Source organism: Saccopteryx leptura, chromosome 3 (genome assembly GCF_036850995.1).
Source record: "Saccopteryx leptura isolate mSacLep1 chromosome 3, mSacLep1_pri_phased_curated, whole genome shotgun sequence".
Classification (NCBI taxonomy): Eukaryota; Metazoa; Chordata; class Mammalia; order Chiroptera; family Emballonuridae; genus Saccopteryx; species Saccopteryx leptura.
This window is the reverse complement of record NC_089505.1, coordinates 187,692,927-187,710,402: the sequence shown is the minus strand read 5'-3', so window position 1 is coordinate 187,710,402 and position 17,476 is coordinate 187,692,927. Positions and strand designations below refer to the sequence as shown.

General features: G+C 41.4%; 2 protein-coding genes across 9 annotated transcripts in view; both read left to right on the top strand.

The window, feature by feature from the left end:
* The window catches only part of NQO2 (N-ribosyldihydronicotinamide:quinone dehydrogenase 2), a 698,677-nt gene that overhangs the window by 48,829 nt on the left and 632,372 nt on the right, over window positions 1-17,476 (top strand). The window lies entirely within an intron of this gene.
* The window catches only part of RIPK1 (receptor interacting serine/threonine kinase 1), a 58,118-nt gene that overhangs the window by 20,631 nt on the left and 20,011 nt on the right, over window positions 1-17,476 (top strand). For all 8 annotated transcript variants that reach the window (XM_066377049.1, XM_066377048.1, XM_066377046.1 and 5 more), the window contains 4 exons: window positions 3,072-3,209; window positions 5,420-5,648; window positions 8,198-8,347; window positions 12,003-12,079. In XM_066377049.1, coding sequence (XP_066233146.1) covers window positions 3,072-3,209; window positions 5,420-5,648; window positions 8,198-8,347; window positions 12,003-12,079 — 594 coding nt within the window. The remainder of the gene's footprint in view (window positions 1-3,071; window positions 3,210-5,419; window positions 5,649-8,197; window positions 8,348-12,002; window positions 12,080-17,476) is intronic.

Here is a 17,476-nt window from a genome sequence, read left to right as displayed (position 1 = left end):
GTTCCGAGTGGGCACACTCACAAATGTAGTGACTGGGCTGGGCACAGCATAGGTTGCCTATGGGAGTCATGGGCTGTAACTGTCTGTGTGGCAAACACCCTCCCCTTTTCCCATCTTCTCCCCTGACCTCACGACTGCCTAAGCTATGTCAATTCTTCTTTTAAGTCACAGACATCTCTCACAAATATCTGTGGGAAAGATAAAAGGTAATCACCTTGGATTACCATTTGATCACATTGCTCTTCCCCCCAAAGATCTAGATAAGACCAGTTGAATGAAGTAAGTACATAGGCTTTCCAGGGAGCAGGCAGATAAGCTGCACCTAATTGGGGCTCAAAAGAAGGTCAAGAGAATGAGGGGAGAGGGAGAGAAGCAGGACGGTGGATCAGAAGGGGGTCTACTTTACTCACTGAATTTTTTTCCTGAGTCCAAAGGTATACCATGGAAGAAGGGCAACTTTGGCAATTTTTTGTGTGGTGGTGATCAGGCTATAATCACTGTATAGTTCAGCTATGTTATGAGTTAGATGAGGTTTGTGGGGTTGCGGGGTTAACTTGGGAATCTAACTTCCATCATTTAAATTATTTTTCCTGTTTATTAACAACCACCATACAGGGGTGGGCAAAGGAGGTTTATAGCCGTGAGTGCGTGACACACAGAACTTATTCTTGTATTATTATTTATTAATTATTATTTTCCATACTAACAACTATGGACCTACTTTTGGCCTACCCCATACATAAAAATTTTCAAGAAACAGCCTGTTTATAAACTAGGGACTGTGCATATGCACACATACACACACAGAGTGAGAGTTTGTGTTTTTTCATGTTAAGCAAATCTAGTGTTTAATTACTCTAAATAGAAACTGGAATTCTCTATTAACACATATGTTCATAGACTAGAATACAATTGTCAGAGTGACCTGAGACTCTACAGAGACTTGAATTACCCGGTAACAAACCACAAAATAGACATTAAATTTATTTTAGAATTAACATCATGTCATTTCATAGATTAATCTTTGCATGTCTCTAATCAGTGTGAGCACATACCCTTGTATTCTTTTTTTCTCTTGACATTGTTTCATACATACATTTCCATGACATTTTCCACATATCTAATACATAGGACATCATATTAGTATACCACAGAGAATGTTTTTTATTTTACTTATTTATTTATTTATTTATTTATTCATTCATTCATTGAGAGGAGGGGAGACAGAGACAGACTCCCGCATGCATCTTGACCGGGATCCACCTGGCAAGCCCACTAGGGGGTGATACTCTGCGCATCTGGGGTGTTGCTCTGTTGCTCAGCAACACAGCTTTTCTTAGTGCCTGAGGTTGAGGCCATGGAGCCATCCTCAGCACCCAGGGCCAACTTGCTCCAATGGAGCCTTGGCTGTGGGAGGAGAAGAGAGAGACAGATAGAAAGGAGAGGAGGACGGAGAAGCAGATGGGCGCTTCTCCTGTGTGCCCTGGGCTGGGAATCAAACCCAGGACTTCCACACTCCAGGCTGATGCTCTACTACTGAGCCAACTGGCCAGGGCCTATTTTATTTTTTTATATGTGTTATATCTGTTCATTCACTAAACCAGGGGTCCCCAAACTATGGCCGCATGCAGCCCCCTGAGGCCATTTATCCGGCCCCCGCTGCACTTCCTGAAGGGACACCTCTTTCATTGGTGGTCAGTGAGAGGAGCACAGGATGCATCCCCATCCTGTGCTCCTGGAGTACTGCATGTGGCAGTGCCGCAAAGCGCAGCATCACTCACGTATAGTAGTACTACCGGTGACGCGGGGAGCAAGTGTCACAGCTCTGGAAGCGCGTCATATCACTTGTTACGGCTAGCAGTGACAAATATGGAACCGGACATTGATCATCTCATTAGCCAAAAGCAGGCCCATAGTTCCCATTGAAATACTGGTCAGTTTGTTGATTTAAATTTACTTGTTCTTTATTTTAAATATTGTATTTGTTCCCGTTTTATTTTTCTACTTTAAAATAAGATATGTGCAGTGTGCATAGGGATTTGTTCATAGTTTTGTTTGTTTGTTTGTTTTTTTACAGAGACAGAGTGAGTCAGAGAGAGGGGTAGACAGGGACAGACAGACAGGAATGGAGAGAGATGAGAAGCATCAATCATTAGTTTTTCATTGTGCATTGCAACACCTTAGTTGTTCATTGATTGCTTTCTCATATGTGCCTTGACCGCGGGCCTTCAGCAGACTGAGTAACCCCTTGCTGGAGCCAGCGACCTTGGGTTCAAGCTGATGGGATTTTGCTCAAACCAGATGAGCCTGTGCTCAAGCTGGCGACCTCGGGGTCTCGAACCTGGGTCCTCTGCATCCCAGTCCGATGCTCTATCCACTGCGCCACCACCTGGTCAGGCTGTTCATAGTTTTTTTTTTTGTTTGTTTTGTTTTTTATTTTTTTTTATTTATTCATTATAGAGAGGAGAGAGAGAGAGAGAGAAGGGGGAGGAGCAGGAAGCATCAACTCCCATATGCGCCTTGACCAGGCAAGCCCAGGGTTTCAAACCGGCAACCTCAGTGTTTCCAGGTTGACGCTTTATCCACTGCGCCACCACAGGTCAGGCCATAGTTTTTTTTTATAGTCCGGCTCTCTAATGGTCTGAGGGACAGTGAACTGGCCCCCTGTGTAAAAAGTTTGGGGATCCCTGCACTAAACACTCCAGGTACCATGCTAAGTAGTAAGCATGCATTCTAAATAATCCTAAATGATGATGATGATGGTGGTGGTGATGGTGATGTTTTGTTTTCAAGGAGATTAATTATATAACATTTTTATATATTACCATATTGCCATGGAAGTTTTAGTTTTATACTGAAAAGCACACCGTTAATATATCGTTAGCACCCAGAATGAACTCTTTCCTCAAGAGGGGGCTTGTTTCACAAGGTCAGCCATGCTGTAAAACAGGATAGGGACAGCCTGGTCACTGTATCTTCAGGTGTAGACCCCCTCTATGCTTGAATGAAACAGTTGCTTTGGCCATTTTGATTACCTCTCCATCTCATAGACTTAATGTCACTTGTTTTAGATCGGTATCCCACTCTCTGTAAAAGGAAGGATAATCATGGAGACAATTGAAGGAATGTGCTATTTACACGAAGAAGGTGTGATACACAAGGACCTGAAGCCTGAGAATATCCTCGTTGATGACAACTTTCACATTAAGGTAAACCATCCTCAAAGGGCCTATAGAAGACTGGAGTGATTTTAGTTTTAATTCTTCACTCTAAATCCTTTTTTGTACATGGTGACTCTAAAAGGATGGATGGCCTAGCTCAGTTTCTAACTGGTGGTCGTAGTGCTGGAAGGCTATACCAAAGATTGGAAAAGAAAATGAAGACTTGATAAGGTTTATATTTTTTTATGTCATCATTTACTTTCATCTGCGTTTGTTATGTTTCCTTTGGAAAACTTCAGCGGTGGGATTCAAATAATTTAACAACTGGTTCTCTACCCTAATGATCATTCTAAGTATAAAAAAGCAATATGCTGAAAGGTAGTTTATTATTTCATGCATTTAATACTTACTTAAATAAGAACAATAAAAGAGGTACACAAAACTAGATTATGTTTTAAGAAAGAGTTTTAGGCCCTGGCCAATTTGCTCAGTGGTAGAGCGTTGGACTGGAGTGTGGACATCCCAGGTTTGATTCTGTGTCAGGGCATACAGGAGAAGGGACCATCTGCTTCTCTACCCCTTCTCCCTCACCTCTCTCTCTCCTCCTCCTCCTCCTCCTCCTCCTCTCCTCCTGCAGCCAAGGCTCAATTGGAGTGAGTTGGCCCGGGTGCTGAGGCCCATGGCCTCTGCCTCAGGCGCTAGAATGGCTCCTGCCACAACAGAGCAACACCCCAGATGGGCAGAGCATCGCCCCCTAGTGGAATTGCCAGGTGGATCTTGGTCCGGCACATGCGGGAGTCTTGTCTCTCTGCATTCTTCTCTGCATTCTGCATTTTTCTCACTTAAGAAAAATACAAAAAAAGAAGAGTTTTAAAATATTAATGAAAAAAGTATTAAATACCTGACAAAAACCAAAACTATTATTTATGATATTTCCATATTCTTGATTAGTGTCCTTACTTGCGATTTTTTTCACTTTTATCCAAGCATCATCGGCTGTGTAATTTATCCTTAATCATCTTTTCACAGGAATAGGATTCCATTCCTTTAGAAGTAAGCCAATTAGACTAATAGTCATTGTGTTTGATATCTTAGAAACAGGTGACTTCTCTTCTCTGAACATATGTTCATCTTTGAAAAACCCCACCTTAGAGAGAACCCTGATTACAAGTGCCATTTTAATAACCAGTTTGCTGAATTCAATAAAAAAATTAGTTATCGGTTCTGCCAAACCAGTGCAAACCAGCTAATCCCACCACTGGAAAACTCCCAACTCTTCCCATTGCAGTAAAGGAAGTGAGAAAGGGACTTGGTTGTCCACTCAAGAGCAAGACTTAAGTAGGTGGGGTCCTCATAGAGAATTGTCCATGGCACCAGGAATCCAAGCACAGAATTCTGAAAGAGGTGTGTCTAGGGGTAAGGACTCAGCTGCTTCTACAGCATCCCTCTCTGCCGGGAGGTTCTGCTTCTGACACTTTGTTCTTGTCTTAGACAGATTCTTACCCTGTCTTAAAAGGTAGTTTCCCTTTTTACACTAATAACATATCTCTATGTCTCTGGGTTAGAATCTGTGGCATTTCTATAATCCCATGCCAGGATTCCTCCTCAAGTGCTTGGATTCCTAGAGGTGAAACTGTCACCTTTGATTTCTTCTCAACTGTATTGTCCTGTCATTGTGCCTGGCCACTGCTCTCTATGTTTTGTGTTTGACCTTGGTGATGTTCTCTGCTTTTCATCTTGTCTTTCTACCCCTCACCCTCCTTTCTTCTCTTAGGTTCAAGCTATGACTCAAAACAAATAGCACCACAGCCCTGTCCTTAGTGCATCTTTGGAATCCTTGGAAATTGCATCCCTGGGCACCATTTGGGAGATAGAAGGTGTAGCCCCCAGTTGCTTCTGCTGCACAGGTCTGCTGTGAAGAAGACACTGTTCCCTAGTCCAGAAATAGTTGAACACATACAGAGTCAGTGAGAAATTAGAACAAACATGTTTTGTTGTTCATGTCAGAAGTATCTTCTGTTTTGTCCTCTTTCTTCCCATCCTACCAGCTCCTCCAGCCAATATCCTGGTTTTTTGTTTTTTGGGGGGTTTTTTTGCATGAACATTTCTTAGGCTGAGTAAATATAAAGTTCCTACAAGTCTGTTTCAACCTAGCCAGTGTAACCATTATCTGTTGGATAAGCCCCAAATTTTAAGACAAATATGATTCATTTGTAGCCTTCTTCACAGAGCAATCCCATTGGTTTGATATCTTGCAGATAGCTGATCTCGGCGTTGCTTCCTTTAAGACGTGGAGTAAGCTGACTAACGAGGAACATAACGAGCAGAGGAAGATGAATAGTCTCTCTAAGAAAAATGGCGGAACTCTCTACTATATGGCCCCTGAGCATCTGAATGACATCAATGCCCGACCTTCAGAAAAGTCAGATGTCTACAGCTTTGCCATAGTACTTTGGGCAATATTTGCAAATAAGGAGCCGTATGAAAGTAAGATATTTATAAAGAATGGGACTTGGGTATTAATCAAGATTGCTAAATGAAATAATGACCTTTAATGAAGTCAGTTAAAATGTATAAATTGTTGGCCCTGGCCAGCTGGCTCAGTGGTAGAGTGTCGGCCTGGTGTGTGGAAGTCCCGGGTTCAATTCCCAGCCAGGGCACACAGGAGAAGCACCCATCTGCTTCTCCACCTCACCACCTCTTGCTTCTCTCTCTTTCTTTCTTTTTCTCTCTTTCTCTCTCTCTCTCTCTCTCTCTCTCTCTCTCTCTCTCTCTCTCTGTCTCTCCTTCACTCCTGCAGCCAAGGCTCAATTAGAGCAAGTTGCCCCTGAGCACTAAGGATGGCTCCATGGCCTCCACCTCAGGTGCTGGAAAATGGCTCCATTTGCAGTGGAGCAAGGGCCCCAGTTAGACGGAGCATTATCCCCTAGTGGGCTTGCCGGTGGATCCTAGTTGGGGTGCATGTGGGATTCTGTCTCTGCCTCCCCTCCTCTCACTAAAAAAAAAAAAAAAAAAGTATAAATTGTTTGCTCATTTGGCCCTGGCCAGTTGGCTCAATTGTAGAGCATCAGTCTGGCATATGGCCATCCCAAGTTTGATTTCCAGTCAAGGCACACAGGAGAAGTGATCATCTCCTTTTCCACCCGTCCACTTCCTGCTTTTCTCTCTCTCTTCCCCTCCTGCAGCCATGGCTCGATTGTAGCGGGTTGGCCCTGGGTGCTGAAGATAGCTCCATGGCCTTGCCTCAGGCACTAAAATAGCTCAGTTGCCAAGCAATGGAGCAGCAGCACCAGATGGGCTAAGCACCCCCCTATAGGGGCTTGCTAAGTGGATCCCGGTCAGGGTGCATGTGGGACTCTGCCTCTCTGCCTTCCCTCCTCTTACTATATAAAGAAAAAATGTTTTTTCATTTAATGTCTGTCTTACCTACTACACTATAATGCTTCACAAAGGCTGGGACCACATGGTGTAATGATTGCCTCTTTGCCCATGCCTCTCAACTCTGTTATGTTTTCCTGGCCTAGGTATCTGCTCATGTGTTAGATCTGTTACATGTGCCAGAGCAACCCCAAAGCAAGTATCTACACGCACAGTGCCAGAAGCATAGTAGGTACTCGACAAATTTTTGTTGAGTAGTCTCATTTTAGGAATCAGGGGTCACAGGACAAATAGGAGCCTTGATAATGCACCTAAGCATGGGAGGTGCTGTGATATTCCAGGGTTCTCCCTGGACAGGAAAGCTTACTTGTTTCTGCTTATGAGGGCTTACCCTTTTGTACTTCAGGGTGAACACATGATACTTTGTTCTGTTCACTTACTCCTTCGTTCGAGAATTATTTCATTTCAGAACTTATATGGGTACTTTTTATTCAGAATTGAGAATGTGAAGATGAGACAGACATGGTTCGTGTTGGAGAACAGATATATAAATAGTCATTCTTCCGTTAAGTGCCTAAACTGATGGACATTTTCCTATCTATTCTTCTTTGGACAATTATTAGACCCCATGATGTAATGATTGCCTCTTTGCCCATGCCTCTCAACTCTGTTATATTTCCCTGGCCTAGGTATCTGCTCGTGTGTTAGATCTGTTACATGTACCAGAGCAACCCCAAAGCAACATCACCCCCAAACAAACTCATCTTCTGCCTGCTCTCCCTGTTGCCCACTCAACTTGCCCTCTCTTTATGTTTGGCAGATGGCGTCACCATCCATCTGCCAAGTTGCCAGAAACCTTGGTCATCACAGACTCAGCCTTGTTCCTCATCTCCCACACCCAGTCACACATCGAAGTACATCTGTGATTCAAGATATATCTTGAATCCATCCACTTCTCTCTGTCACTACTGTACTCTGTTTAGCCCAACCCTTTGTATTTCTGCTGTAGACCCCTCTTGCTCATCTGCCATTCACACTGCCTCCCCAACTGTCGTCCCAAAAGGAAACAGGACCATTTCACTCAAATGTTTAAAATCCTTCCAAGGTACTCTGTGGCTTTAAGGATAAGGTTCATATTTCTCAATAAGATATCATACAAGGGCCTTCCTGATTTAGCTTTTGCTTTTTTCTTTAGCCTTATTCCTTACCTTTCTTTCGTGAGTCAATATACTCAGTTATTCTGGGATACATCCTGATTTATGGAACCTCCAATCTATTTATATCCTACTTCCCTACCCAGTAATAATCCTCTCTGAGTCCTCCTTCCTCCCTCCTTACCTGGATCACTCCTTATTTTTCTGGACTCAACCAAGCCTTCTCTGACCTTCCAGCAGAGTCTGTTTTACCAGAACCCCTTATACTTACTTCTTGAATAGCAATTATCCCTCTACAACTTAAGTTACTCATTAATATTCTATTTGTTCCACCAGAAGGCAATTTTCTTATGAATCCTGTCTTTCATCTACAGAAATTAAAATGTCATGTGCCTTCTTGCCACAGGGCCACAGGGAGAGATGAGTGGCATTTTCCAAGTTCTGTCACCTCCCTCCCAGAGAGAAGACCTGAAAAACAGTCTAACCCTAATCTTTGTTTTATAGATGCTATCTGTGAGCGGCAGTTGATAATGTGCATCAAATCTGGGAACAGGCCGGATGTGGACGACATCATTCAGCACTGCCCAAAGGAAATTATCAGCCTCATGAAGCAGTGCTGGGAGGCGGACCCAGAAGCACGGCCAACCTTTGCTGGTGAGGCATCTTTTATGACTGTGCATGGTCACTGGCATCAGGATTTTCCTAGGAAGATGTCAGGAAGTTGCTCTGAGTCTTCAGAAAACTAAATTCCACCTGCAATTTCAAACTGATAATTAGATTTCAAATATATTTTTCAATGAAAAGATGCCATCCCACCCAAAAGCATGTTTCTTTCATAACTAACTTTTTAAAAATTGTGTTAAAACATACATAACATGTAAGTTACCATTTTAACCACTTTTAAGTGTACAGCTCAGTGGCATTAAATATGTTCACAGTATTGTACAACCATCACCACTGTCCATCTCTAGAGCCTTTCCATCCTCCCCACTGAAACTCTGTCCCCATGAAACACTTAACTCCCCAATGCTCTTCTGTCCCAGCTCTGGGCAGCTACCACTTTACTCTGTCTCTATGGGTACCTCATTACAAGAAGAATCATAATAGCATTTGTCCTTTTATGACTGGCTCATTTCACTCAGCGTAATGTCTTCAGGGTTCATCCGTGCTGTAGCTTGTGTCAGAATGTCCTTATTTTGCTGAGGGGTACTCTGTGTGTAGGCTACATTTTGTTTATCCATTCATCTGTTGATGGATACAACTTGGGTTGCTTCCACCAGCCTTCTTGTTTCTTAGATTTTGTGATCTCTTTTCCCTCCCCTTGTGTACCTGGCACTTTTGAAAAGTCATTTAGATTGGGCTTGTTGCAGAGGGAGATGGAAAGGGTATGGGTTTGCCACATGCTGGCAACATCTTCCCATTCCTCTGCGTTACCGAGGATCTTGCCAAGATTCTAGAGGCAAGAGAAGAAAATCAGGTGAAGAAAAAATAAATAGTAGAAAAGCACTTAGGAGCCCACAAAGCATTTTGCACTCCTATTTCTGCTATGAGAAAAGAGAAATGAAGCCCCACTCACCACTTACCATGAGAAGGCTACTTTGATTTAGTTGCCTGTTTTCCTGTTTGCTCAGTCAGCCTGACTCTTCTGGCTTGGTTTCTTTTCTTTTATGCCTTTTCACTTTTTTTTAAATTGATGTTCTGATTTTGAGATGATTGTAGAATTATATGCAGCTGTAAAAAATAACACAGAGACATCCCACGTACCCTTTACCTAGTTTCCCCTAATGATGCATCTGGCCAAACTATGGTGTTCCAGCCAGGATATTGACATTGATACAGTCAGATACACAACATTTTGGTCACCAGATTTATAGCTATACCCACCTCCCTCCCTAACCCCAGCCCTCTCCTCTCTCTGGAAACTACTAAACGGTTCTCCATGTCTATAATTCTGCCATTTCATGAATGTTACAAAATGAATCATAAAATACATTTTGGGATTGGCTTTTTGCCACTCCGCATAATTCTCTGGAGAATCATCCCAGTGTGTGAATCGGTGGCTCCTCCCTTTTGATTGCCAAGTACTCTTCCATGATTTGGATGTGCAGAGTTGATTTATTGACTCCTTGGAGAACATCTGGTGTGTTCCCAGTTTTTGGCTATTAGGGTTAAAGGTGCTATAAATATTCATGTTACAGATTTGGTGTTTTTTTTTGTGAATAGAAGTGTTTATTTCTCTGGAATAAATACTGAGGAGTGAAATATTATAGCTAAGTTGTGTGGTAGTTTCATGTTTAGCCTTTTGTTTTGTTTTTTGTTTTTAAGAAATTGTCAAACTTTTTCAGAGTGACTTTACCATTTTATATATTTCCATCAGCAATATGTGAGTGGTCCAATTTCTGTGCATCCTTGTCCACATTTGGTATTCTCATATTTTTTTATTTTAGCAATTCTGATAGGTATGTAGCGATATCTCATGGGTTTTTTTTATTTTTTAATTGCAAGAGAGACAGGAAGGGTGAGAGATGAGGAGCATCAACTCGTAGTTGCATCACTTTAGTTGTTCATCAATTGTTTCTAATATGTGCCTTGTTTGGGGGTGGTCTGGAGAGAGATGCTCAAGCTGTGTAGTGACCCCTGGCTCAAGTCAGTAACCTTTAGCTCAGGCCAGCGACATTAAAATCATGTTGATGAGCCTGTGCTCAAGCCAGCGACTTTGGAGTTTTGAACCTGGGACCTAAGCGTCCTAGGTTGATACTCTATCCACTGCACCGCCACTGGTCAGGCTTCATGTTTTATTTTGTTTTTTTAATTGATTGATTTTAGAGAGAGGTGGCAGAGTTGGGGAGAGAAAGAGAAACATTCATTCAGTTGTACATTCATTGGTTGCTTCCCAGATGTGCTCTGATTGGGGATCGAACCTGCAACTTTGGCATGGACACTGCATTGGAGGTGAAAGTCCTGACTCCCCACTATGCTTCTTCTGACACTTCCCTATTGGGGTGTAGAAGGGGTGTTTTGTTACTGCAAGGTGAAAGTGTAAGTCCAGTCTACCCTTGTAGTCTACTGATACCAGAGGAGCAGAGAAAGAGAAAGGAAAGTCCTAGCTTCTTATTTGGACCTCTCTGACATCATACTCAGCAGCGTGTTGGGACACCCTGTTACTGTCTCATGAGTCTGTAAGTCTCAGCTCACACTTAACCTTTGCTGGTTGGGGTGGGGATGGAGTAACACTTGTTGCTGTGTTGTTTGGTTGGAGTGTGGTTATTGACTACTGGTTTTCTGTATTGCTATGTTGTCCCTGGCTAGAAAGAGAAGGCTCTTGTTGAGCTTCTGTTGTTGTCAGGTGCTGGTTTCTTTATGTCTGAGTCTGGAATCTATGAGGCAAAAGAATACCCAGTGAACTCATCATTTGTGTCTTTTCTCAGATCCCAAAGTCCCTAATAGGTCTGTCTTTGCCTCTCCTTCTTTCAGAGCCTCCTCATTTTTTTTTATATGTAATAGCTGAAATTTCTTGTACTTAGTGGGAGAAATAAGGAAAAGTATGTTCACTGCATCTTCCAGTGAGTGGTATTTGCCATTTTCATTTAATGCCAACAGCTCTGACTCTTTATACCAAGTCCTTGTTCTGAGTATATCACCTGATAATAAATCCATTGCCAGAGGGCAGAAACAGAGAGTCTAGCCATCCTAGTTCACTTGGAGATGAACTCACACTAGACAGGGCTTTGTGCTACATAGCCAGAGAAGCTGCACACTATTAGGCAGGAGATCTTGGTTTCCAGTGTTACACTGTCCCTTGTTCTGTCTACCTAGTAATTCATCTTGTTAGTCTTTTCAAAAAAGTTATTAATTTGGAATTTAAATTTTTGGCCCCAACCACTCAGTGGATAGAGTGTCAGCCTAACATACAGACATCCCAGGTTTGATTCCTGGTCAGGGCACGCAAGAGAAGCAACCATCTTCTTCTCCACCCCCCATTCCCCTTCTCTCTGTCTTCCCCTCCCATTGCCAGTGGCTCAGTTGGTTTGAGCGTGGCCCCAGGCGCTGAGAATAGCTCCATGGAGCCTCAGCCTCAGGTGCTAAAAATAACTCGGTACTCCAATGTGGGCCCCAGATGGGGGTTACCCTGCCAGGTGGATACCGGTTAGGGCGCATGCAAGAGTCTGCCTATCTTCCTTCCTCTCACCTAAAAAAAAAAATTATTTTACTGATTTCCCACAGATCAAGGTAAGTTATTCAATAATAATAGATTATTAAGATTTTAAATTTTATTTTAGAAATTTAAAGTACTGTTTTTCTTTTATAGATATTGAAAAAACATATAGGCCTTTTTATTTACATCAGTTCGAGAAAGATGTGGAGGAGGACGTGAAGAGTTTAACGGTAGGTGATACAGTGGATGCTAACGGTGTGAACATATCAAAGCTTATTTTGAACCATGAAAAACAGAGATTTGAGGTAAAATTAGCTTGGTAACCACACAAAACAAAACTGGCAATTTTATGCTGATAACAACTTGCGTGTTGGCCCATTCCTCCTTCAGAACTAATGAAAGGAGAGAACAATATACACAGCAATATGAAAACAAACACATAACTTCTCTGGAATAGAATAGAAAGGGTTCTAGGTGGATGAGTCATTTTGAGGAATTCTTGAAAGATAGAACAGAATTATGTTGCTGAAACTTGTAACAGAAAAAGAAAAGCTAATTCAAAACATGATGCTGAAGAAGAAGTACCTGAGGAGCAAGTCTTGAGTCAATATAGAGAAGGAACCTCATGGTCACCTGGGATGTTGACAGGGAGAATTATTTGGGATCCATAATTACACCAGTCATAACAGTTGACTCCTCTCCCTAATTTCCTTGTGCTAAACAACACATGCGAGCCACCTGCTTTGGGCTGAAGCAGTAAGTTTGAAGTCTGGAGTCAAAGCAGTATATTAAAGACCATTACCAACTAATCAACAAAGAGAAATAGAGACCTGTCCTACATACACACTCAAGAAACAAGATCCTTTCATAAGTCTTACAGCAACATACTGCTAGAACCACAAAAAGAAGACAACAGTAAATAAAGTAGATAGGCAAATGGCAATTTTAAAATACTAAAAAAGAAAGAAAAAAAACTTGGGCAGTCAAGAATCGCCAGACTTACACTTTAGAATTCTAGAGAGATATCTAATGCAAACCAAGAAAGCAGTCAAAGGGATATCATTAAAGATAGTAACTAAGGCATAAAAGCATTACCACAGTACTCAGTAATAGTTCATAATGATAAAATGAAAATAGTTCATAAGGATGATAATAATAGCTTTAAATATATATATGCTCGTAAAAAACATGGCCTCAAAATATACAAGCAAAAACTGCAGAACTCAAGAAATAGAGAAATCCACAATAATAGTTGGAGATACTAATATAAATTTCCCTCTAATTGGTAGAAAAAGCAGAACAAAATATTTGTCAGTAAAGATATAGAGTTAACACATTTGACCTAATGGAAATATATATACTGCATCTAATAACTACAGAATACTTACCTTTAAAGGCTTTCCAAGAACATATAGAGCATTTTCAAAAGTTGACCAGGCCCTGGCCAGTTGGCTCAGCGGTAGAGCGTCGGCCTAGCGTGCGGAGGACCCGGGTTCGATTCCCGGCCAGGGCACATAGGAGAAGCGCCCATTTGCTTCTTCACCCCTCCGCCGCGCCTTCCTCTCTGTCTCTCTCTTCCCCTCCCGCAGCCAAGGCTCCATTGGAGCAAAGATGGCCCAGGCGCTGGGGATGGCTCTGTGGCCTCTGCCTCAGGTGCTAGAGTGGCTCTGGTCGCAACATGGCGACGCCCCGGAGGGGCAGAGCATCACCCCCTGGTGGGCAGAGCATCGCCCCCTGGTGGGCGTGCCAGGTGGATCCCAGTCGGGCGCATGCGCGAGTCTGTCTGACTGTCTCTCCCTGTTTCCAGCTTCAGAAAAATGCAAAAAAAAAAAAAAAGTTGACCATATACTGGAAAAATGAAACGAATCTCCACCAGTTTGAAGGATGTAATCGTATAAAGAATGATTACATTCTTTGACTGCGCTTCAATTATGCTAGAAATTAATCTTAAAAGACAATTAGAAAATCCCACCTAACCTGTGCTGGTGCAGTGGATAAAGCTTTGACCTGGAATGCTGAGGTCGCCAGTTCCAAACCCTGGGCTTGCCTGGTCAAAGCACATACAGGAAGCAACTACGGGTTGATGCTTCCTGCTTCTCCCCAACTTTCTCTTTCTCGCTCTTTCCCCAAATGAATATATAAAATTAAAAATAATCCCACTAGTTAGAAGTGAAGTATACTTTTAAAAACGCTTTGTGTAAAAAATTAATGGAATTTAGAGAATATTTGGAACTAACAAAACACTACATATTAAAACTTATATATTTTCTTTTTTTATATATAAATTTTTATTAATTTTAATGGGGTGACATGAATAAATCAAGGTATATATGTTCAAAGAAAACATGCCCGGGTTATCTTGTCATTCAATTATGTTGCATACCCATCACACAAAGTCAGATTGTCTTCTGTCACCTTCTATCTAGTTTTCTTTGTGCCCCTCCCCCTCCCCTTCCTTTCCCCCTCCCTCTCCTCCCCCCCCCCCCAACCACCACACTCTTGTCCATGTCTTAGTCTCATTCTTATGTCCCACCTATGTATGGAATCATGCAGTTCTTGGTTTTTTCTGATTTACTTATTTCACTCCGTATAATGTTATCAAGATCCAACCATTTTGCTGTAAATGATCCGATGTCATCATTTCTTATGGCTGAGTAGTATTCCATAGTGTATATGTGCCACATCTTCTTTATCCAGTCATCTATTGAAGGGCTTTTTGGTTGTTTCCATGTCTTGGCCACTGTGAACAATGCTGCAATAAACATGGGGCTGCATGTGTCTTTACCTATCAATGTTTCTGCGTTTTGGGGTATATACCCAGTAGAGGGATTGCTGGGTCATAAGGTAGTTCTATTTTCAGTTTTTTGAGGAACCACCATACTTTCTTCCATAATGGTTGTACTACTTTAGATTCCCACCAACAGTGAATGGGGGTTCCTTTTTCTCCACAGCCTCTCCAAGATTTGCTATGACCTGTCTTGTTGATAATAGCTAATCTAACAGGTGTGAGGTGGTATCTCATTGTAGTTTTGATTTGCATTTCTCTAATAGTTAATGAAGATGAGCATCTTTTCATATATCTGTTGGCCATTTGTATCTCTTCCTGGGAGAAGTGTCTGTTCATGTCCTCTTCCCATTTTTTTATTGGGTTGTTTGTTTGTTATTGAGCTTTATGAGTTCTTTGTATATTTTGGATATTAGGCCTTTATCTGAGCTGTTGTTTGAAAATATCATTTCCCATTTAGTTTGCTGTCTGTTTATTTTGTTGTCAGTTTCTCTTGCTGAGCAAAAACTTCTTAGTCTGATGTAGTCCCATTCATTTATCTTTGCCTTCACTTCTCTTGCCTTTGGAGTCAAATTCATAAAATGCTCTTTAAAACCAAGGTCCATGAATTTATTACCTATTCTTCTATGTACTTTATTGTTTCAGGTCTTATATTTAGGTCTTTGATCCATTTTGAATTAATTTTAGTACAAGGGGACAAACTGTAGTCAAGTTTCATTCTTTTGCATGTGGCTTTCCAGTTTTCCCAGCACCATTTGTTGAAGAGGTGTTCTTTTCTCCATTGTGTATTGTTGGCCCCTTTATCAAAAATTATTTGACTGTATATATGTGGTTTTATTTCTGGACTTTCTATTCTATTCCATTGGTCTGAGTGTCTATTTTCCTGCCTATACCATGCTGTTTTGATTGTCATGGCCCTATAATATAGCTTGAAGTCAGGGATTGTAATGCCCCCAGCTTCATTCTTTTTCTTTAGGATTGTTTTGGCTATTCAGGATTTTTTATACTTCCATATAAACCTGATGATTTTTTGTTCCATTTCTTTAAAAAATGTCATTGGAATTTTGATGGGAATTGCATTAAATTTGTATATTGCTTTGGGTAATATGGCAATTTTGATTATATTTTTTCTTCCTATCCAAGAACAAGGAATATTTTTCCATCTCATTGTATCTTTTTTGATTTCTCTTAACAATGCTTTGTAGTTTTCGTTATATAGGTCCTTTACATTCTTTGTTATGTTTATTCCTAGGTATTTTTTTGTTATTGTTGCAATCGTGAAGGGTATTATTTTTTTAGTTTGTTTTTTAATGTTTCATTGTTGGCATATAGAAAGGCTATGGGCCCTGGCTGGTTGGCTCAGTGGTAGAGCATCGGCCTGGCGTGCGGAAGTCCCGGGTTCGATTCCTGGCCAGGGCACACAGGAGAGGCGCCCATCTGCTTCTCCACCCCTCCCCCTCTCCTTCCTCTCTGTCTCTCTCTTCCCCTCCCATAGCCAAGGCTCCATTGGAGCAAAGATGGCCCGGGCGCTGGGAATGGCTCCTTGGCCTCTGCCCCAGGCGCTGGAGTGGCTCTGGTCGCAGCAAAGCGACGCCCCGGAGGGGCAGAGCATCATCCCCTGGTGGGCAGAGTGTCGCCCCCTGGTGGGCGTGCCGGGTGGATCCCGGTCGGGCGCATTCGGGAGTCTGTCTGACTGTCTCTCCCCGTTTCTAGCTTCAGAAAAATACAAAAAAAAAAAAAAAAAAAAAAAAGAAAGGCTATGGACTTTTGTATATTAATTTTGTATCCTGCGACCTTACTGTATTGGTTTATTGTTTCTAGTAATCTTTTTGTGGAGTCTTTGGAGTTTTCGATGTATAGGATCATATCATCTGCAAAAAGTGATACCTTTACTTCTTTTCCGATACGGATGACTTTTATTTCTTTATCTTGTCTGATTGCTCTGGCTAGAACTTCTAGCACCACGTAAATAAGGGTGGAGAGAGTGGACAACCCTGTCTTGTTCCTGATTTAAGGGGGAAAGTCCTCAGTTTTATGCCATTTAATGTGATGTTAGCTGATGGTTTATCATGTATGGCCTTTATCATGTTGAGATATTTTCTTTCTATACTCATTTTGTTGAGTGTCTTAAACATAAAGTTGTGTTGTATTTTATCTGCATCTATTGATAAGATCATGTGGTTTTTGTTCTTTGTTTTGTTGATATGGTGTATTACGTTAACTGTTTTACGTATGTTGAACCATCCTTGAGATTCTGGGATGAATCCCACTTGATCATGATGTATTATTTTTTTAATATGTTGTTGTATTCGATTTGCTAGTATTTTGTTTAGTATTTTAGCATCTGTATTCATTAGAGATATTGGTCTGTAGTTTTCTGGCAAGGACTTTTATTTGGGGGGAGGTTTTTAATAGTTTTTCTATTTCTTTTCTGCTAATTGGTCTGTTTAGGCTTTCTGCTTCTTCATGACTCAGTCTAGGAAGGTTGTATTGTTCTAGGAATTTATCTATTTCTTCTAGGTTGTTGAATTTGGTGGCATATAGTTTTTCATAGTATTCTACAATAATTCTTTGTATATCTATGATGTCTGTGGTGATTTCTCCTCTTCCATCTTGGATTTTGTTTATATGAGTTCTTTCTCTTTTTTCCCTTGGTTAGTTTTGCCAAGGGTTTGTCAATTTTGTTGATCTTTTCAAACAACCAGCTCCTTGTTTTATTAATTTTTTCTATAGTTTTTCTGTTCTTTATTTCATTAATTTCTGCTCTTGATTTTTATTATTTCCTTTCTTTGGCTGGTTTTGGGTTGTCTTTGTTCTTCTTTCTCTAGTTCCTTAAAGTGTG